We start from the raw sequence: 22493 nt of genomic DNA, 5'->3' as shown, positions 1-22493 counted from the left end.
TCTATCACCTTCTCACCATTTTTCCTTAAATTACCCTCATCACTCTTCTCCAAACCTTTGTCACCTATCTTGCTCCTCACCTCAAAATTAATCTCTTCACTTGGCACCATAGGATTCTCATTTTGGGTACCACTTCTCAAGTGGATAGCATAAGCCGTCTAATTTTTTTGTGGGTGGATTACCTTTAGGAGGTAATTGCCTTTTTTGTCTTTGTAAGCTTGATGAGGCCATTTAAGACAATTGAGTCTCAAGAACCTTGTTGTGTGATATCTTTTCCTTGGCTATCTTTTTGCATTTGAGCAAAGAATTCCTGTTGGTTCTTTTGCGTTTGTAGAATTGCTTTTTGAACATCAAAGATTGGATCATTAGGGTTGGTTATATGAGGATTGGTTGTATGATGGTTGGTTTTGGAATCCTTGGCTTTCATTATAGAAAGGTCTTTGAATAGGATTTCTCAATGGAGGTGGGATGTATGTTGGTTGTGGGTTTTGAACATTTGGACTTTTATATGAGAGATTTGGATGGTACTTGGTGTTTTCGTTGTAAAAGTTTGAGTATGGGGTACCACTCTTATATGCTTCAAAAGCATTCACTTTTTCATTCTTCCCTCTATATTCTTGTTGATCATGTCCCAAAATTCCGCAACCTTCACAAATTGCACTTAGAATAGATGGTGTCATTGTCATGGCATTAACTTGATGAACTGATTGTTGTTTTGGTGGATTTGAAGCCTTCTTCACTTGATCTATGGCTTCCTTGAACTTCAAGTTCATGGTATCCATATGAGAACTTAGTTGAAGGCCAAAGTCGGCACTAAGTTGAGTGCTAGAATCCACCTCATGTCGGCCTCCTCTACTAGCTTTTTGAGGTCTACTATATTGAGAGCTATGAGTCGCCATCTCCTCGATTTTTTCCCATGTTTGGTTGTCATCAATTTCGGTGAACATACCATTTGACCCCATGTTCAAGACATTCCTTGAGTTTTTATAAAGTCCATTCCAAAATTGTTGAACTAGAAACCATTCACTAAGACCATGATAAGGACAAGACCGGCAAATGGGCTTAGAACGCTCCCAAGCTTCATATAGTGATTCTTCATCTCTTTGCTTGAATCCCGTGATTTGAGCTCTAAGCATATTAGTCTTCTCCGGTGGGTAAAATTTATTGTAGAATGCTAAGGCAAGCTTTTTCCATGAATCAATGCCAAGAGTAGTTTTGTCCAAACTCTTAAACCATTGCTTTGCGACGCCAATCAATGAAAATGGAAAGAGCACCCATCGTATTTGATCTTGAGCCACACTCATTTGAGAGATTGCTTCACAATAATCACAAAAGGTCTCCATGTGAACGTTTGGATCCTTACTTGGCATCCCTCCAAATTGGCTTCTTTCAACCAATTGTATGAAAGCGGATTATGCTATGAAGTTTCCCGTTAAGTGTGTGGATGTAGGAGTACCATTGGGTATACAATCTTCGATTGGTACGGAGTGCGATGAGAATTTTGGCATGCTTAGTTGATTTTGTGGGTTTGTTTGAGGGTTGGTTTGTGGTTCCCTTGCAAATGGATTAACAAATTCAATCCCAATGTCAACTAGACCTCTATCACTTAAAGAACTTGATCCCTCTATGGTTGAAGTAGATCCCCTTTCAATGATTCTATAACCTTTTCTTATGTTTCTCAACGTTCTTTTAATTTCCGGATCAATTGGTAATGGGTTACCATGATTTCATCTTCTATGCATGCAATAAACAACACTAGATAAAAGATTAACACCTTAAGGAACTAGGTTCCCTACGGTCAAAACAAACAAAGTTACTACTAAAAGAACAAATGAAACAATACAATTCAATTCAATTTACACCGTCCCCGGTAACGGCGGCATTTTGATGGGACTCGTCGTTTAAATCCACCAAACAAATTTATAACTTGACATACAATTTAGAAAGTAGTAAGTAGAGTTTGAACCCAAAGGACAGTTAACTTTAAATCGAATTGCAATTGTTATCATGGTGCTTGTAATAGTGTCAAGGGTGTTATAATTGATTAATATGATGAGTAGTCAGTAGAACAACTAGAACTAAAAACAATGAGATGTAAACTAATGAAAACTAGAGCAAGTAATTAAAATTAGGTGTTATGGGATCATAGGGCAGATCAAATGGTAAATCCAATGGGTATGAGTTTTGTTTGGTCAAGGTCATGGTAGAGTAGGGCCTAAACTTTTGGTTCTGCGGTCCATAGGTCGAGTCAGGTTAGCTTCTGGCATACAACGGTTCTTCCTACTAACTTAGTGCATTGTCTAACAATCCCCGAGACTTTCGATCTTACATGTATTGTTGAATAGGTAGAGAATCATCCAAGGTTGTCAATCAAGCATTTCATCAAACATAACATGTGCACTAGGTTAGAACTTAAAACAACAATTTAACAACCAAATTAACTCATGAAGTATGGATATACCCTTTAATGATTCCCCTAATCCCCCATTAACCCTACCTAGAAGACTACTCACTCACTATCATGGTAAGCATGCAAATAGTATTGTCAAGTATCATAGCAATAGAAAACATGATGATCAAAGTAAGTAACTAACAAAGATTAACAAGAAATAAAGTAGAGATTAACGAATTATACCAAACTTAAGGAGATGAATAATAATGATGAAGAATAAAATAGAAGAAACCCTTTAATTAATGAAAAATTGTCACCTTCTTCGAATACAACCCCAGAATTCTTCAATTGCAAGACTAGATCTAAAACTAAATGTGGAAAGATTGAAGAACAATTACGCTAATTGAATGTAATTGAAGTTCTAATTAAAGTAGTTGTTCCTAATTATCCCTCTAATGATGTATATCAACCCTAATGGGAATGAGGATTATTTATACTAATAAGAGATTATAAGGGCTAACTAAGTCATTATACTCTAATCCGATGGCGAAAAGGTCAGTGCTCCGACCTGGCTATGAGCTCGCCCGACTTGGGTGTAGAAAGGTTCAGGTCCGCCTGGGGACCCGCCCAGGTTGGCAATTGGCTCACCCGGTTTGGGTGCTTGCTCGCCCGGGTTGTGGTCTGGCTCGCCCGGGTTGGTGCTGTGAATGTCTCCTTCTTCAATAGTTGCCCCAAAACCCGTGGGGGATGGCCCTAGGTGGTGGCAGATGGCTCCAATTGCCTTAAACCTTGCTACGAGTCTTTGGTTTCCGTCTCCTCTTCATGCTTGGTCATTAGTACCGTCAATTAAGCTCCTAATTGCTCCATTTATGCATGATTTCCGCTCATTTTGCTTCCTTTCCTACAAATGGGCTACAATCTTATAGAAAAAAAAATAAGTAGCTAAAGACGCCGAAATGACCCTAATAAGTGCAAGTAAGCATGTGAAACGGGATTTGAAATGGAGTTAAACGTACGCTAAAATGAACCACATCAGTTTTTAACCCTCATTTTAGAACCCTAAACATTTCTAATCACTCTCTAATTATTTCTGATCCTTTCTAAAATCCCTTGTGAAAGTTTTGTCGCGGTTGTTGATTAGGTTTTTGTTCGTCATCGCTATAGCAATTTCGTTGCGTAAGTTTTAAATCTATCTTACTTTATCAGTTTTCGATTGAGACTAAACCCTAAGTTTGGCAATTGGGAAAATGTTATCATATGGTTATTGATGGAGTCAATACTCAATAGTGATTGTATATGATTGTTATTTGTAAGTGATCGTTCTTAGAGGACGAATATTGAATATTTGCGTCAGTTGTTGATTTATCGCTAAGGTAGGATTTCCCTACTCAGCTATTAGTAAATATGTTATTCTTGCATTGTTTTTGTTATGATGTATTGTCATATTGATTGTTATCGATATTGATTGTGTTGATTGATTGTTGATTAGTCGTTTAGAAGTCAATTGGGAGATTGGCTCCGCCCGTGACCGCTTCTTGTGGCTTTCTCACCCACGGGAAGGATGTGCACATTAATGTTCTGGGTTCGCGGGTGTTAATACCTGTGATTTGTAGCATGCACGGCGAGGTAGTGGGTATTACCTGTTATTTGTGGCAAGCATTGTAGGGTGGCGGGTGTTACCTATGATTTGTAGCAGGCACCGCATGATGATGAGATATGAGGTGTTACCTGTGATTTGTAGCAGGCACTATAATACTCCGTATTATAGGACATTCACTCGGTCGAGTACTGTGAGGTACTTGGTTGAGTAAGTTGACCTCGCAAATGGGTCATTCAGGTTGGTTACTTCGGGCCGGGTCATTTTTGGGGCGGTTCACTTTGGATGGGGTCATTTTGGGTTATGATTTTGCCATAATTAAGTCATTTCGAGTGATTTTAGGTCAATCGGGTCGGGTTGATCGGGTCATACATTTTAAGTCATTTTCGGGTCTCGGTCAACCTTATCGAGTCGGGTCAATTTTGCCAAGTCTAGTTACTTGGACGAGTTGATGTGACACTCGATCGAGTAGGTCTGAGTTACTCGAACGAGTAAGCCTATCTGAATATTTCGACGATTCAGTTATTTCGTGCTTAAGAGAGGAGGTTATGTTTATGTTTAAAACATTTCTAAATCATCATTTTCACCCTAATCACTCTCTAAACATCCGCTAAACTCTTTATTAAACATTTTTTGAGAAGATCGTTGCACTTATCAATCTAGGGTTTCATTCATTATCCCGTCTTTCGAATTACGTAAGTCTCTAGTTTATGTTGTCTATCATCAAGTCTAACCCTAGTATTGGGAGTGGGGGAAATTATCATTGTATAGATTATCATATGGGATTTATAGTGTGTGTTCATAATTATTGTATATAGGTGATGATTTCGTAGAGGAGCGATTTTGATTGCTTGTTGTCCTAAATCAGATTATTGCTAAAATAGGGTTTCCCTACTCAAATTTTACTGTGTTTGTGTGATAATGTTGGTTATATTGATGAGATTATTATTGTTGTGGGAAATGATGTTATTAAAGATTGTTGTGAGAAATAATGTCATTGACGATTGTTGTGAGGAGTCAATTGGGAGATTGGCTCTGCCTGGGACCGCTCCTTGTGGTCTTCACAACCACGAGGAGGGTGTTTACATTAATGGTCTGGGTTATACCTGTCGAACACGCAGCCCGTGTGATTTGAGTATCGAGGGGCGGTTGAGCACGTAGCACGTGTGATTTGAGTGTCGTCGAGGTTGACCACGTGTGGAGTCGTAAAAATGGCGTTATTAGTCAAAGAAACAATGGTAAACGGATGAGTGGTTAATGATGTATTATTGACAAGAGATGTCGTGAAAGTAATTATATTAACAGCCAAAGGTGTCATAATTGTTGGTAAATTTGACGTCTCATATTAATCTGAAGACGTATTATAAAAATATTATAAATGATAAATGTATGAGTTAGGTAAGTTTACGCAATTCTATTTCATAGAAATAAATTTAAAAAGTTAAATAGATGTAGTCGGGCGGGGCCAGGCACTAAAACTACTTAAACGGTGAACTGTGTGTGAAGCATACTCTTATGACTTACGGTTTGTCTCCCTACGTCTTAATATTAAAACGAGGCAAGTATCATCCCACTTGTGTATATAAGACAAAGTTGTTGTTGTTCCCTATACATTTTACTCTTGTATTTTTCTAACTAATTGACTCTTCTTAAGCTTACTACAGATATAGTCATATTAAATAAGAAATTGTGTATGACTTATACACGACCAAGGCACCAACTTGAGCTGACAAGTCTGACCCGAGCTGTCCCGAGAAAACTCGACCTGATAGGACCCAAAAACATTGCGACCTGAAACCAACCCAACCCAGCCTAAGGATGACCCGTAACACGTCATAATCCGACTAAGGTTGACTCAAAACCGAACCCGACCCGAGATTACCATCACCCGAGTCAACCTGATTCATGTACCGGCCCGACCCTGCTGTTGAACAGACCCGAATGATAACCCGAAGTTAACCTAAAAACAAATCCGAAAACTGACCCGAAACGAAAGTGACTCGAAATAAAACAACATTTAAATAATTAATAAGAATAAAATTTTAAAAAATGTTATCCGTCATTTATCTACCTCTTTTTTTTTACCACTTGAACGACTTTTTTTATTTTTTTCGACTTTTTATAAATTACTTTAAAAATAATTTTAATACTATGGGACTTTTCTAAAATAATTTCAAAAATATCTAAATTATAAGCAAATGAAACGTTATTCATGAAATCGCGCGCAAAAATGGACAATAAAAAAAGGGTCGTGCTTTTTCACATACGGATTTTACTTTTACACATACTCCTACAATTTTACCCTTATCATTTTTCCAATCCCTCACCTAATTGACTTTTTCTCCCTTCCTTCATCCATTCCCGACCAAGTCACTTAACACCGCCCACGGCCTACTCCGTTCACCAACTCCGGTCAATCTAATCGCGGCACAAACTAATTATTATTTGTTAGATTAGAGCAACCTAAATATGTAATACTTCCTCCAATCCACACCAAAGGTAACATTGGGGGAAATCGAGTATTTAAGAAAAGGTGGAAAAAGTAAGGGTAAAGAGGGAAAAATAGGTGGGTCATGTAATTGTGGGATGATATGTGGAATGGTATGTGAGGTATATAATGGCATTTTGTGTAAATATGAAATGGGTATGAGGACAATTTGGTAATGTTGTAGGTCAAATATGGTATGTTACCTTTGTTGTGGATCGTCTGTTTTAGGTAAGTGTTACATTTGGTGTGAATCGAAGGGAGTATTTTTATATTAAAAAAAAAAAGACAACATTAACGTCTCAGCCTCCAGAACCACCACCACTTGACCAACAACACTCGACCACCTGACCATCGTCGCCTCCACGCCCACAGAAACACACGACTAACCCGCTTGCGCTGCTCCGTCTCCTTCACTTCCCTCTCACGCACTCTACTTCCCCTGCTCCGACCTCCTCAACCACCATACCTCCCTCACTGCCCATCCCCTTCACCCTGCTCCGACCACCATCACCCACATGTACAAACACCTCCCCTACTCCGAGCACAGTCCCCAGCCCAAACAAGTAAGCATAACAAACCTAACACAACCACCACCCTAATCAAGAACCACCCCCTAACCACCGCGCACTGCTAATTTAACCACTATCCACCACCTAACCAGAAGCATCGTCCCTTGATTGTTCACAATTGATAAACAATTAATTTCACTAATTAACAATTAAGAAGCCCTAATAAATTTGACAAAATATACTCCGTATTAATAATCGCTAAACAACAAAATTACTTCACTAACTTGAGAATTATAGTCCATTATTCGAGTTTTTAGAACAATTAGATTCGATTTTAGGGAAAAAAATATATAGACTTTAATTTGTCTAGTTTAGGAAAAGGGTAGGATATGGAAAATTAATGAAAAAATTAATGAAAAAGTGTATGTGAAAGAGTAAAATCTGTATGTGAAAAACGTAATTCCTTAAAAAAAATAGTAAATAAAAACTAACATTAAATTTGAATTTCAAACTTGGCGTCAAAATAAAATATTTGAGAATTAGACTTGGCGCAAAAACGATTTTTCAATTTCGACATGGTGTCAAGATGAATATTCAATTTTCGACTTAGTGACTGTCAATGATCGAAATTCAATTCTCTAATTGGCGCCAATTTTGAAAATTAAAATTTCGATTTTTTGAAACTCAAATATGTCATATCTGGATAATTAAAAGGTGAAAACAATATGTTTAATTTTAGTACTAAAAATTTGAATGTAATATTTTCAAAATACTTTTTAATGTGATTGGAATACAGTTATTTACCGAAACAAACAAATAGTCGACAAAAGTATTTGTTTTTTCAAAGACGGCTTATTAACAATCCTCGGTACTAAATACCACATTTAATCACTTCCTAACATCGTTAATCTACCAACTAGTGTAAATCCCGTGCATAAATGCACGGTTTTTTTAGATCGGGATGTTAGAGAGCTTAGCAAATAAAGATGATAAATTTAAAGCGAATTTAAATATTTAAAGACTATGGATAAGAGATATTAAATTAAAATGGAAGAATATTTATTTGTTCGTAAGTTTGTATGTAGTATTAGAAGCTAAAACTCTCGGTGAATATCTTCATAAACAATGCCAACTAAAATTAGGTAAAACATTTAGCGGAATATGAATTTTCATATTTATAAAATTTAAATTAAATATATTATTACAAAACGGCCTATACAAAATGTTATTAATTACGAAGTAGCGATTTGTTGTATTGCAATCATGTTTCATATGTAGACTAATACATGATACTTCCTCCGTTCTCATATGATCTACCCATTTTATTAAAATACTACACTCATATATTCAACAAATGGGTAGATCATATAAAAACGGAGGAAGTATAATATTAAGACCATATAAATCAGATGTGAGACTCAACTTTAGAATAGTGACAAATTGACAATTAATAGAGCCTAACTCCTTACTAAAATAATTGAGCGGGAAAACTTCAAGTAAGACTTATTCTTTTAGTTAAGGGAGATGAGAAAAAAAAAAAACTTGAAAATTAATCAAGGGATTTGAGTGAAGTCATGAAATGTGTATTATATTTTTCTTGCCACAAAATTAGTGATTTCAATTTTTACATTTTATCAAATAATTTTATTGAATTTTATTTTATGAAACTAATAATATTTTTATAGTTTTTTAATACATGGTAATTATGTGTTAAGTCATTCTCTAATATATAATAATAACACTAATAAAATATTTAGGAATTTATAATTTTTAGATTTATATCAGTTTTGTTTTATTTTTAATTAAATGAGTACAATTGAGTTTAGAAAAGAGTATATAATGATTAAAGATTATATAAAAGAAAAAAAAAAGTAATGAAAGAAAGACTTGTACGTTTCCTTATTTAGCGAAATTCCTTTTGGAGGGAAAAGATTTGAGAATTTTTATTCTCTTAGTATATAGGAGGATTAAAACAACCTGACTCACCACCGTCGTAACACACCCCCACCTAAAAGATGAGATGTTCATATTTAAGCCCGTTTTGTCCTCACTTAAAACCAAAAGCACAAGGCCTTGTTACTAAGTGGTAGGTAGAATCCTTTATAAACATATCACAAGCTCCTTAATTTCCCGATGTGGGACAACTTTACTCTCAATAACTTTGGGTGTTACAAACTGATTATTATCCACAAATAAAACTTGATACTAGTTGACCTGAGCCAAATTTTTATTGTTGCAGACTGATTATTATTCACAGATAACTTGATACTAGTTGACCCGAACCCGAAATGACCCGACCCGAACCCGACCCGGTTGACCCGTTTGCCAGGTCTACCAATAACGCGTTAGAATCTCATATAATGAGACAAAATCGTCTTTAGTACATTGTAAAACTGTTGCATCATCTTTTAAAACATTATTCAGGTTGCCATGTCATCAAATGTACGTCATCGCCTTTATCCCCTTATCAACTACAACTAGTTAAATAATCGGAAAAAAATTGACTCGATAATAAATTGAGGAGCCAAACCAGGTAAAACCTATCTAAAATCCAAAATGACCCGAATCGACCGGACAGTGTCCTGACTCCAATAACAAACCCGTTAATCGTACGACCCGTCGATGACCCGACCCAAACCCGACTAGTCTATATGAATGACCCGACCCGAACCGACCCAAACTTGAGTTATGAATTGACTCGACTAACCCGGCCCATAAGTGACCTAAACCCGACAATGTAGTCACGACCTGCTATGACTCGAACTCGATATGACTTGACCCAGCAGTCCCGAGACCCGATCCGATTGAGCCGATGGCCACCTGTAGCACCTGTTAGAATATAAAAACCGATCATGAATTTTAAACCATTAATTAAAACTTTTGGTTGAAATGATTTCGTGACAGGATATCAGACTCAATGTGACCAAAAGTTCACGACAGCACCAACACTCTTACAGTGAGCATATCAGCACGTGTGAGGCTCAGTCGGGCCAATTAGATCTCTTAATCGTCCTTCGTGTTCCTCGTGGTGCTCGTGGCAAACTTCTTTATTTAAACTCCAACTAGTGAATACACAAAGTTCATAAAAATCAACACATTTGAACCAAACAAAAAAACAAACATCAAACATTATGGCACGTAAAGAGTTGAACATAGTAATGTTCCCATGGCTTGCATTTGGTCATTTCATCCCATACCTTCATTTAGCTAACAAACTTGCTGATAAAGGTCACAAAATCACCTTTCTAATCCCTAACAAAGCTAAACTTCAACTTGACTCTCAGAATCAGCACCCTTCTCTTATTACTCTCCTCCCCATCACTGTTCCACAAGTCGACTCCCTCCCTCTAGGGGCCCAGACCACAGCGGATATCCCGCTTAACCAGCATGGCGACCTCTCCATCGCCATGGACAGGACTCGGCCTGATGTCGAGTCCATTCTCGAAACTCAAAATCCAAAGCCTGATCTTATTTTATTTGATATGGCTCATTGGGTACCTGCTGTTGCTGCTAAGCTTAATATTGTGTCGGTGTCGTATAACATTGTGTGCGCCATATCTGTCGACCTTGTCCGGGACTGGTATAATAATAGTGACAAGGATACACATATACTGCCGTCGTGGACGATGCCAGCTGATGCCTCAACGACGAATTTCGGAGAAAACATTACTATTCTCCAACGATCACTGATCGCACTCGGGACAGCAGATGCAATCAGCATCCGTACCTGTAGGGAGGTTGAAGGGGAATATTGCGACCGCATAGCAGCACGGTTTAAGAAGCCTGTTTTGCTTAGCGGTATCACCCTGCCTGAATCCACCGATCCACTTGACCTTCGTTGGGTCAAGTGGCTCGGAAAGTTCAAGAAGGAGTCCGTCATCTTTTGCTGTTTAGGGAGCCAGCACGTGCTGGACAAGCCCCAAATCCAGGAACTGGCTTTGGGGCTTGAAATGACAGGGTTGCCCTTCCTACTGGCTGTGAAGCCGCCGGTAGGATTCGCAACCCTGGAGGAGGTACTGCCAGAAGGATTCGTTGAACGGGTTAAAGACCGAGGAATGGGGTATGGAGGGTGGGTGCAGCAAACCCAGATACTGGCGCACCCTTCAGTTGGGTGCTTCGTGTGTCATTGTGGATCATCGTCAATGTGGGAGGCGTTAGTGAGTGACACTCAGCTAGTGTTATTTCCCCAAATACCTGATCAAGCCCTGAACGCGGAGTTGATGGCGGGAAAGCTGAAGGTGGGTGTTAAGGTGGAGAGGAAAGAAGACGGGGGGGTTTCAAAGGAGGTTTGGAGCGAAGCTGTGAAAAGCGTGATGAATGAAGACAGTGAGATTGGAAGTGAAGTGAAGAAAAATCATGCAAAGTGGAGAGAAATGTTGACAAGTGAAGCATTTGCAGATGGGTATATTGACAGTTTCATCAAAGATTTGCAAGACCTTATTGGACACTAAAACGTCATCGTTTTATTCGAGTATTCTACTTGGGGGAGTAAGGAATAATAATAATCATAATCTTGTCTCTACATTCAAGCCTTGAAAGATGGCTGAACAACTATGTAGTCATCTTTGTTTGTTTGTTTGTTATTTCCTGAAAAATTTATCAATTCTTAATGTTGGAATGTGAAGTAAGCATTGGTTTTTTGCAAATTACTTGTACAATATGCTGATGCAGGCCTAAATAACACAACTTCGAACCACAATGCGACAATTGAGAACAAATTCACCATCATCGAACCACGACGCGACAATTGAGAAATAATTCCATAATGAGATGAGAGCGGATCCTTACAAATAAGTAGAATTATGAGACCAAAAAAAAAAACAAATAAGTAGAATTATTTTTCAGGAAGAACAGTACCTAGTGGACCACATAAGCAAGGCAAAGATCTATTTAAGGACATTTTTTGGTAGTGTAAATTGAGAACCAGTGGAAAAACAACTCCTCCGACCACAACTACGACCCCTGCCTGGTAGGCAGTAACTGCCCTACCTTCCACTCTGGATTTCAGTTTGTGTGCATCGAAATAAACAAAATTCAGCAATAGCAGATTGGCAGTTAAACTAGCTGCTAAGGGGTTATATAAGTGGTGTAGTACTATGGTTCACACCCCTTCAGCATCAATGAACAAAATTCTCCAGATCTGTTGTAATCAGAGAACAAAATTAAAAGTTGGTCCTAGAAAAATAAGATGTGCACTCATGTATACTCGAATTTACACAATAAGCCCAAGAGATTTATTTACACAATAAGCCGAAAATATCAGTTACAAATTCCCACCGAATTCCCAAAACAATAATAAAAGAGGTTCAAATAATATGGAGTACTAAATTTGTTGCTGATGGAACACTAAATGAAAAATACAAAGTTTCCTTGCTCAACATAAAAGCTTCAGATTGCACATTTCAAAATTCTTAACTTAACAAAGACACAACACTTCCAACCACTAAATCCACATTTCGCCTGTTTTTTTAATAATTTTTCGTTACAAGTTACACTTCAAGATAACTTTACTTACCCAGCTCTCATCAACTTCTATCAGCAGAAAAGTATACATAATATAAACCAAAAGAATGTGAAAGTAAGCTAATGACAGCAAGGTTTAACAGGCAGGTTCAAGCATCAACTTTACTCGTAACGTCTTCGTCGACGGAAGTGCTTGAGGATGAAACTGTCGGCATATTGTGGGTAAGTTTTCCTAATCAGTCCCTTTATGCATTTCCAATATGAAAAGTCTTCCAGCTCTCCATCCTTCCGCACTATGAACAGGCATCGAGATTCTTCAAACTGAGGATGATAACCAATCTGCCACCCAAAACCATTGAAATAAACATTCAAGAGAAGCCAATTGTTTATAATTAATTACATCTGAACTTTGTAATGAAACAAGGCAATAATTAAGATCTCTAACGGCAGAGCGATCCCTAAGCACCATAAATACGTATACTTCAGTTACAATTTCAAAGAATTTCAATCTATGTCTCAGACCCCCAATAACTTCCAATTCTTGCCCTGCCACTACAATATCTAGTAAATTTCATTATGCTTATAATTAATGATAACTTATCATATCCAACCAACTGATACATTTACTTGATTAAAAACCAAGAACGAACAGATGCAATAGGCAAAACACATCAGCAGCAAAGTCTTCGTCCGAAATGCTATAGGAGTCGTAACATGAATTGGTGTTTGAAACCATAAATGCATAGCAATTAGCAACACAATGTTTAAAAAAAAAGGAAACATGATGAACAGAAGTCAAAATAAATAAAGTGTCAAGTGTGTCAATAGCATAGAAGGGTAAGACAAAAATGTGGTCAGAGACTGTTAGATGGTTGCTGACATTAAAGGCAAAGCTAACGAAGTTGAACAATTTGCCCGCTGATGAACAACTCCTAACAATACAATGAAGATTCATAACGTTTTGAAATTTCTGATTCATGAAACGACAAGGTCGCCACATTTACAGATATAGTCAAGTACTTTATCATGAAAACTAAAACCACTACCATAAACACTAAGATTTGTTAAAAGCTTTCGTAAAGGGGTAGAGAAAAGTGGAGGAAAACAGTAGAATGATAATAAAGCAAAGTTGTGATACGGCTATCTGTCCAAAATTAGACAATGCAACTGTATGTGCTTTTTTTTTTTATTCCTTTGATTACTTTGGACACAAAAACCAGTGACAGTATAAGTCATGGTTGTCGATACAAAACCAACTAAAGATACACAAACTAAACATCAGACATACATAATTTTATTAATCAGCAGTTACTGAATTAATTTTCACATAAATATATAGATGCTTAGAGAACCACTGAAATAAAAGCGGATCAGACATTTGTTATAGGCTCCTAGCCTCTCAAGGTTATTTCATAAAGTTTTACGATGTTTATTATGAGACAAGAGCATTGAAGCTTTTCACCCAAGAGAGAAGAACATTAAAAATTTTAGACATGAATGCTTAGACCACTTAACCTACTATTTCATTTAACTTCCTTATACGTGCATCTCTGTATCTTATCAGAAATCCACTCACACATTCATAATAACTAATGCTTACAGCTCTGAAAGCGCACATTCACCTCGTTTCAAACTACATAAAATGTTAGATTCAAGACATTAAAGCCATGAGTTTTAAACTTTGAGACAAGAAGCTGAAGCTGCAGACTAAAGTCTCCAATAATAGTTTTCCATTCATTATCATGCTGTTTTCCTAGTTTAACTGTTTAAAATTAATAATACCCCACATTCCAATAACAAAGATTGCTTTGTACTTGAAACCTACGCTAACTCAGATTTCGATACGAGTGTCGGACACGGGTACATATCCAAGTGTCAACTCGGCATGACTAAAACTTTTAGACACACGGACCTGTCCTAAAATGAGGATTCAAAGCAAAGATACACTTCTAAATTCGAAATATTTCATTTTTTGTTTTTAAGTATAATGGAAAGAAATTTGACAAATAAGACTTAAAATCATTACATAAACACTCTTCCTCTACTTTTGTGGTGCGAGCCTTACTAGTTTAGCTCTCCTAGGAGAAGTGTCAGATTGGTCAGGTAAGGAGTCCACACCGAATATTCATGTCCTGTTGTGTTAAAGACGGGTACACGTTCCTAAAGTGAAGAGTCCATGTAACATAGTTTGAAACTGATAATGGATGAAAATAGTGGGGAAAAATGTTCGTAGAGATGTACTCCCCTGACAAGTGATACCTAATAGTAGACTACCTTGTCACGATCTTTTCCTTTATGTTTGAAGAATTTAATTCAACTATGGATTCTTTCTGAAGTGGATGCACTTAGATCAAAATTGCTTGGCTAAACATCAGATCTGATATTAATCTTTAAGAATGGTGACAAGCAGAATAATTTTCAAAAGGATCCTTATCAACTTGGACAAATTTATCCCTTAGCTATAAGAGAAGTTCTTTTTACTTCTGGAAATCTGGAATCCAATGTAACCAGTATTCTGTAAAATGCTTTTGCAATACTATATAGCAACCACATCGTGTTTAAAGCTAAAAAGGATCATTAATGAGATAGAAGATGTTCCTAAACTAATAAGCATCACTGTCAATGCTGAAATAGGCACTATCGATAGGAGAAATCACTCACTAAGAGCGTCACTCACAATATTAAAAGAGCTACTCATAATATACAAAAGGTCTGTTAGAAATGAAGAGTAATCTAAAAAAATCTTGAAGAGTAGATTAATTAAGTTCTAGCATTATTTAAGAAACCAAGTAGAGTTATCTAGATTGTTGATGTACTCGAATTATCTAGAGATGCCTAACACCAACCTAGTAGTAGTATAAATAGGAAGGCTTGCCTCCTTTAGAAGTGTGTAGCCTGGCTCCAAACATGGAGCTAATAGGTCTCACCAATACCGTCTCCCCCAAATATCATGTAATATAAACACATTCAACATATAAATAAAATCATCCATGTTGAGAATATCGGGCTCACAATACTTCCGCTGCCAAAATTCCAACATGGTATCAAAGCCCATGGTTATCAAATCTGGGCGATGATGATTTTATATCAAACTAACAAACTGATCCAACCTCCTCCGTTCCACCAAAAAAAATTCAAATCATGAAAAAAACATTTGCTTCCTACTTTACCTTAAAAAGGAAAAAAAAACTCTTACTACACATAAAAAATGGGCAAAAACGCCCGAGTGAAATTGTTGATGGACATGAGTCGGAACATTTCATTCAAAGCAATAGGGTGACAAAAACAAAAATGCTAACCCGAAATCCGGGCAGTTAAAAAAAAAAACTGACCCGATGAGGGTAACCAAAACAAAGGTTAACCCGAAGTCCGGATAGCAAAAGAGCTAATCCGAGGAGGGTAGCACATGAGGCTAACCCGAAATTAAACAAGGGTGGCAAAAAAAAAAAAAAAAACTAATTGTCAACCCAAAGCATCATGGAGCGAAACAATGAAACCCCGAAAACAAAGGGCATAGACCCGACAAACATAAACAAGAAAACATGGGCATCGACCCTTGAAAAAAATCGGGACAAAAGATCCCACCTTCAAACAAGTTTACAAGCACAAGTACAAGTACAAGCAACGGGAGGAGGGAAACAATCAAGACAAGTCCAACCAAGTATCCAAAGTATATCAAGTTCAAGAAAAAATTGAATCAAGCAAACAAATGGAAGCAAAGAAGGGAGGAGCATATAAAAATAAGCGAGGATAACATACTCATTTGCCAAGACCTTGTGAGGCTTTATAGTAGGAAGAGTCGTGTTGGTGGCTCTTAGGTTCCCAGCTCAAATGGTGAAGTGGATACTTCAATGTGTTACTACTACTTCCTTTACTCTCTCCTTGAATGGGTCCAATTTTGGGTATTTTAAAGGGAAGCGTGGTCTGAGGCAAGGGGATCATATGTCCCCCTTGCTCTTTACCATTTGTTTAGAGTACTTGACTAGGATCCTTGATGTGGTTACAGCCAGACATGAATTCAGGTTTCATCCTCTTTGCAGGGCTCTTAAACTTAGTCATCTTGCTTTTGCTGATGACCTACTCTTTTTCTGTAAAGGGGATACATGCTCTGTTAAAATCCTGATGAGAGCTTTTTTAACTTTTTCTGAAGCTTCTGGTTTGAAGGTCAACCAGGACAAGTCTGATCTCTATATGAATGGTGTGGGGACTGAGGTTGCTGCTCAGATTAGTAGAATGTCTGGTTTCCAGAGAGGGACACTCCCCTTCAGGTATCTGGGCATCACTATATCCCACAAAAGACTGACTGTTGCTGAGTGTAGTACGCTGGTGGATAAAATTGTGGCTAAGATTAGAGGATGGGGTACTAAGCATCTTAGTTATGCTGGTAGGCTTGTTCTAGTCAAATCTGTCTTGACACAAATGCACAGCTACTGGGCTCGCATATTCCTACTACCAAAGGGGGTAATCCAGAAAGTGGAATCTATTTGTAGGAATTACTTATGGGCAGGTTCTGATGAGTTCAAGCATGCTCCCCTTATAGCTTGGGAGACATGTTGTTTACCTTGTGACAAGGGTGGGTTGGGCATCATTAACTGCCATTTAAGAAACATAGCTGTACTGGGGAAGTATTCTTGGTGGATTGCACAGAAGAAGGACAGTTTATGGGTGAAATGGGTCCATAATATTTACATAAAGCAGATAAAGTGGTGGCAATATCTTCCTTCAAGTAATTCTAGTTGGACCTGGCGGCAAATTTGCAAGGTTAAGGAGAAATTGAAAGATGGGTTTCTGACTAGTGCTTGGCAAGAGGTAAATACTCTCTACAGCATGTGTATCAGTTGCTCTTAGATGATCACCAGAAGAAGGACAAGATACCTTTTGTATGGAATAGAGTTAGCTTGCCCAAGTTTAACTTCAGTGCTTGGATTTACATTCATCACAGGTTTCTTACCCAAGACCGTCTTCTGAGGTTTGGGGTGTCTACTACTGGGTTGTGTTTTCTCTGTGGATTGCAGGATGAGACACACTCTCATCTTTTCTTTGAGTGCTCCTACAGTCTGCAGTGTGTTCAGCTCTTACAGTCATGGCTGATGATTCATTGGCATGGTAATGTGGAGAGGTGGGTTCTTAAATGGCGGTGTAATTCCTTGTTGAAAAAGCAGGTAGTTATGGCTGCCATAAGTGGTCTGATTTACAAAATTTGGGATAGTAGAAACAAATGTAGAGTGAAATTGTATGTGCCTCATCCTCGAGTCCTGATAGATGATATTAAGTTTGTATTGAGGGTGCGGTTACAAAAGTTAGAGCTTAGTAAGGTTAAGTGTCAGAGTTGATTAGACCAACTTGGTTTGCTAGGCTGATTGTATTGATGACTAAAGGACATGTATGGTGATGTAATTGCTTACGATTATTAATGTTAATTCACATTTCACCAAAAAAAAAAAAAAAAAAATAAGCGAGGAGCATATAAATAAAATTCGAGAACAAAGAATTCAAGACAATTGAAAATTTAAGGGCAAATGTTATCACACAAAGCTTCAAGTACGGTCAAGATTTTTCAGATTAAGGGGAAGTGTTAGAAATGAAGAGTAATCTAAAAAAATCTTGAGTAGTAGATTAATTAAGTTCTAGCATTATTTAAGAAACCAAGTAGAATTATCTAGATTGTTGATGTACTCGAATTATCTAGAGATGCCTAACACCAACCTAGTAGTAGTATAAATAGGAAGGCTTGCCTCTTTTAGAAGTGTGTAGCCATGGCTTCAAACATGGAGCTAATAGGTCTCACCAATACCGTTCCCCCAAATATCATGTAATATAAACACATTCAACATATAAATAAAATCATCCATGTTGAGAATATCGGGCTCACAATACTTCCGCTGCCAAAATTCCAACAAGGTCATCTTCAAAAAAAAGTGGTACTCTGTATATATAAGGTAACTCTGATTTTTTTTTTTTTTTTTTAGCAAAATGGTTTAAAACAGTTCTACACAAGATAAAGTGAAATAAGTGAACATGGAGTCCTCCAGATGGTCTATTGAGATTCCGCAAAATAGAGCCCTCCTTGATTTCAGTTGATCAAATACTTAAGCTTGCATAAGATGTATATAAAATATGATATGATTCTGAGTTCAGACATCCAGAATAAGAGCAAATCGGATCATTGCAAATCATTCCATTTGATGTTTGACTAAATATAACAGTTAATAATGGCGGAGGAAATGAAAATTCGTTTGATAGATAGTTAAACAAAGTATTACAGAAATATAAGAAGTCATCCCTATCAATTTGATTCCCTTCATATCACATGCTTGACATATGAATTAGAAAATTCACAAGTGACTCTTTTAAGTTTGCTTCCTTCTACGAACTTCTGATGACCAGAATAGAATTTCAAATGTATAGAATAAGTTGTTCTGGGCCATTAACCACACTACGAAGCTACAAATACACTTAAGATGCACCCATTTGTTAAGTATTTTGACTTTGACCTATTACCATTCATGAAACCTAGTGTTAGGGACTATATTCCTCACAGAAAAGAAAGCTTGCATAAAAAAATACATCTTAGGCAGTCCATATAGGATATCTTTCCCCCCCACCACAAATACTTATTGTTATTGGTATCTACTTTTTGTTATTGGTATCATTTTTCCATCAACCACGAATACTTATTGTTGTGTTATTGTAAATTATCCCCTTGCTTTAATCTGGGGAGTTCTTCTGTCGCTTGTACTGGTATTTACTGTCAAAACGCATATTTACACCCAAGAAAAAGATCAGCAACTTGGGTGAGCACTAAATGAACTGAACAATGGGGCAAAAATCTGGAAAAAAGATCAGCAACTATTTCATATAATCGTAGGGCATCAATGGCACATGGCCAAATCATATAAGAGACCACTTCTACATGACATGACTTTCCAAGTGACCGTAATTAGATATCCGGAACTTCTAAATGCTGCAATATATAAAATTTAACAGAATCTTACTTCTTTGGGGGAGGTAGGAAGACCACTTGGAAAATGTTGAATATTATTAGACATAGCAGTGATGATCAATTTGAGACATTTGATGACTGTCATGGAAGTGATTTTATTGGCATGAAAGTATGCTGGGTTAGATATAAACTTCCCAAGCACAATTCACACCTAATTATAAGTTGAAATACCAAAAAGAGAAGAAATATTTAGCCCTTGTAAAGCAGCCATCATACAAGATGAACTCAGACGTGGAGAAATCAGCATAATGGGGAAGATAATCCACTAACAGGAGTAGCAAAAGGAAGAAAAGCATGAAAGTAGAATAGGCGACACAGAAAGAGCGAGGATTACAGTGATGTAGTCTATTCCACAACCAATTTTCTTCACACACTCCGGATGATATGGAAGCAATCTCTCCAGTATGGTTGTCTCATGCTCCGGACTCAATCTGTCACCACTTTGGTATCTAATTTCACAGAAACAACACCGATAATCAGACATATGCGCCACTTGTTCACTTTAGTTCACCATACAGATACTTGTATATTTTTTAACATGTAACAATGCTGCAAGCTACTCTTAGGTAGGGCTCGTTTGGTTAAGGGGGGCGGAGGGATATAAAATCTCTTGTTTGGATAACAAACAAATGGGGTAGGAGGGAAATGGAGAGATCCATTTTCCCTCCTCCAAGCCTTATCAAAATTTCTCCACCATAGGAAAGATTTGGAGGGACATTGTCTCCAAACACATTACAGATGATATGTTTGCTCTTTTTTTACTAAACTTAGAAATGTGACAATTTATTTGGGATACACCAGAAGGGAAAAGGGGGCAATTAATTTGGGATACACCAAGAGGGAAAAGCGGACAATAGAAAGGGATGGAGGGAGTACTACATAAGAATAAAAGATACAAACTTGTTCCACTACAAATATATTAAAGTAAATGGTCACCGACAAGAGTGGCAAACACGTTCAAGCCGTATAACAGCACGTAACTATCCTTATATTCCACAATACAGTAGAAATTCCTGCAAATAGGTGAATTTCATTTCACTACAAAGCCATAGCCACCTTACTTAGTCCACAGCATGTTTTTACTTAACAATTAAGACAAGGTGTGAATATATTTCCTAATTTTTGCTAGTGTATTTGCACATTCTTTATAACACGTGAATAATGTGATACAATGACGACACTACCCCGTGCCTCAAGCCTCAAGGGCACTCCTAAATGGCAGGGTAAATGGGTCCGATTTAAGCACCTTTCTTTTCTCTTCATAGAGCTTGTTCCCAGATGGCCCATGATGAAACTACGTCAAGAATAGCACGCTATAAAAACTACTCCGTACGTCCGTAGTATACATACTTGTAAAGTAGTTATATTACACGATCAAAGCAATGCACATTCATTAATGAGCACCACCAACAGCACCTAGTGGTAATCAGGTATGTCACAATGTTCTTCTAATAATGAGCTAAAAGCTCACCCACATTCTCAACCAAAACAACCCTCATCTCTTAAGCAAGTGGTCAAGTCCCGACTCAAAAAAAGCGAAATTATTTTCGCATTAAGTTGCTCTTCAGTACCCGAAAGACATTGCCTCAACTGTGGATAAGTTAATTCTAAAAAATGAGAATCAAGTAGTCCGTCCGTAATTAAATTGCTTACTTGCCAGAATGAAGAATCATCCTTACAAAGCCAACAAGAGGAACAGTATCCTCAAGAATCTGATCTTCCCAATCAAGCCATCTATCTTCTCCAGACCTACCATCTTCTTCTTCAACATCTTCTTCTCCAACACTATTCTTAGCCGTTGATAGCGGAGAAATGATGGGTTTCCTCAGCAAATCCGGTCCGTGCGATTCTTGGCTCCCAGTTTTAACCGCGCAGATTGAGCGTTGCTGTTGCTGGTGTTGATAAGGTTGAAGGAAATTAATAAAAGATGGTAGAGATAAGGTTGAAGGTGATGATGATGAAATGAGTTTTCCACACAAATTTGAAGCGCTATTAGTTGTATTTATGCTGCAAATTAAAGACATTTCTTAGGGTTCTTTCGATCTTCTTTATGATTTTGGGGGTTTTGTGTAGCAATTCTCACCTCATTTCGGTGGGTTTCTTTTTCTTTTTGGAGGATGAAGGTAATGGTTAGGGAGACGCCAGTCACTGCCCAAATCCGCAAAAGATAACATAATTATTCCACTTTTTTATAATTAGTTGGTTGCACCGTGCGCTACGCGCAACGTATTCCAAAATATTTTGATCGTTTACGTTTTCTGTGCATGTTATTGTATCTTTAGTTGCTTCGGTTGTCTGTACATGTTGAGTGTCGATCACAATGAAACTCTTGTTATATTTTTTTATGATTAAATCGATTGCAAACAAAATTACAATCATTCGTTTTTATACTTTGCTGAGTGGCTGAGAGCATGAATATGCGGATATAACACCACCTTTTGCTTAGATGGATAATTGTTATAGAACACAATTACGTGGAATACATAAGACATTAGTATTATGTTGTAACTTGTGATCGAAATAACGTACACACATATACCAAACTCTGTTCAACTATACATATATATTCTTAAACATGATCTTTTTAGAAACTTCTAAGCCTTTTCATTCAAAACGTAGGTTTATCAACACACACCACCCAAATAAAGTTGTCTTAGATAAATCATAAAACATTAGCATTATATCTTAACCCGGGAAGCACCGTGAACATACACAATTGACCTCCAACTACACATAATTCTAGAACTCGCTCCTTAGAGAATACATAGCCGGCTTTACTACAAAACGGAACTATGAGCGATGCAATACATACAATAATTATTAAGGTAAAACTACTCCATAGATAAGGATGGTCTTCTTATACGACCATACGGGTAACATAATTAGAAACAACTCCATTCCATAAATACATTTAGACATTCCCTTGGTATAGTGCAGCGACGCCTAGCCTTTTTTATTGGAATTACACACAAACTGGCAACCATATTACAGAGCAACAAGCTATTAACTAACACTGACAACATTTTATTTCTACTCATGTT

The 22493-nt window shown here is 37.3% G+C and overlaps 2 protein-coding genes and 1 non-coding gene across 4 annotated transcripts; 2 read left to right on the top strand and 1 right to left on the bottom strand.

Moving 5' to 3' along the window:
• The first annotated feature begins 1029 nt into the window (after positions 1 to 1029).
• Positions 1030 to 1136, top strand: LOC141597884 (small nucleolar RNA R71). Its single transcript, XR_012523095.1, has one exon. It is a non-coding gene; the product is annotated as a small nucleolar RNA R71 (small nucleolar RNA).
• Positions 1137 to 10057: 8921 nt separating this feature from the next.
• On the top strand, positions 10058 to 11610 carry LOC141596899 (anthocyanidin 3-O-glucoside 2'''-O-xylosyltransferase-like). The gene has a single exon (XM_074417175.1). The coding sequence runs from the start codon at positions 10118 to 10120 to the stop codon at positions 11435 to 11437; it is 1320 nt and encodes a 439-aa protein (XP_074273276.1). The 5' UTR covers positions 10058 to 10117; the 3' UTR covers positions 11438 to 11610.
• A 729-nt stretch (positions 11611 to 12339) lies between these two features.
• LOC141596898 (protein DCL, chloroplastic) lies at positions 12340 to 21615 on the bottom strand. 2 transcript variants are annotated; one of them, XR_012522629.1, is made up of 3 exons: positions 21106 to 21614; positions 19445 to 19901; positions 12340 to 12788 (listed from the first exon to the last, which is right to left on the bottom strand). XR_012522629.1 is itself a non-coding variant. In XM_074417173.1 (3 exons), exons 1-3 carry the CDS (start codon positions 21474 to 21476, stop codon positions 12612 to 12614), a joined length of 663 nt encoding a protein of 220 aa, XP_074273274.1. In that variant the 5' UTR covers positions 21477 to 21615; the 3' UTR covers positions 12340 to 12611. The 2 variants fall into 2 exon arrangements, 1 of the variants encoding a protein (XP_074273274.1); XM_074417173.1 differs by having other exon boundaries at positions 19787 to 19901; positions 21106 to 21615.
• Between the last annotated feature and the right edge of the window lie 878 nt (positions 21616 to 22493).

The sequence above is a fragment of the Silene latifolia genome, chromosome 8, assembly GCF_048544455.1.
Source record: "Silene latifolia isolate original U9 population chromosome 8, ASM4854445v1, whole genome shotgun sequence".
Taxonomy (NCBI): Eukaryota; Viridiplantae; Streptophyta; class Magnoliopsida; order Caryophyllales; family Caryophyllaceae; genus Silene; species Silene latifolia.
The sequence above is the reverse complement of the archived record's forward strand: the minus strand, read 5'-3'. Positions and strand labels throughout refer to the sequence as shown.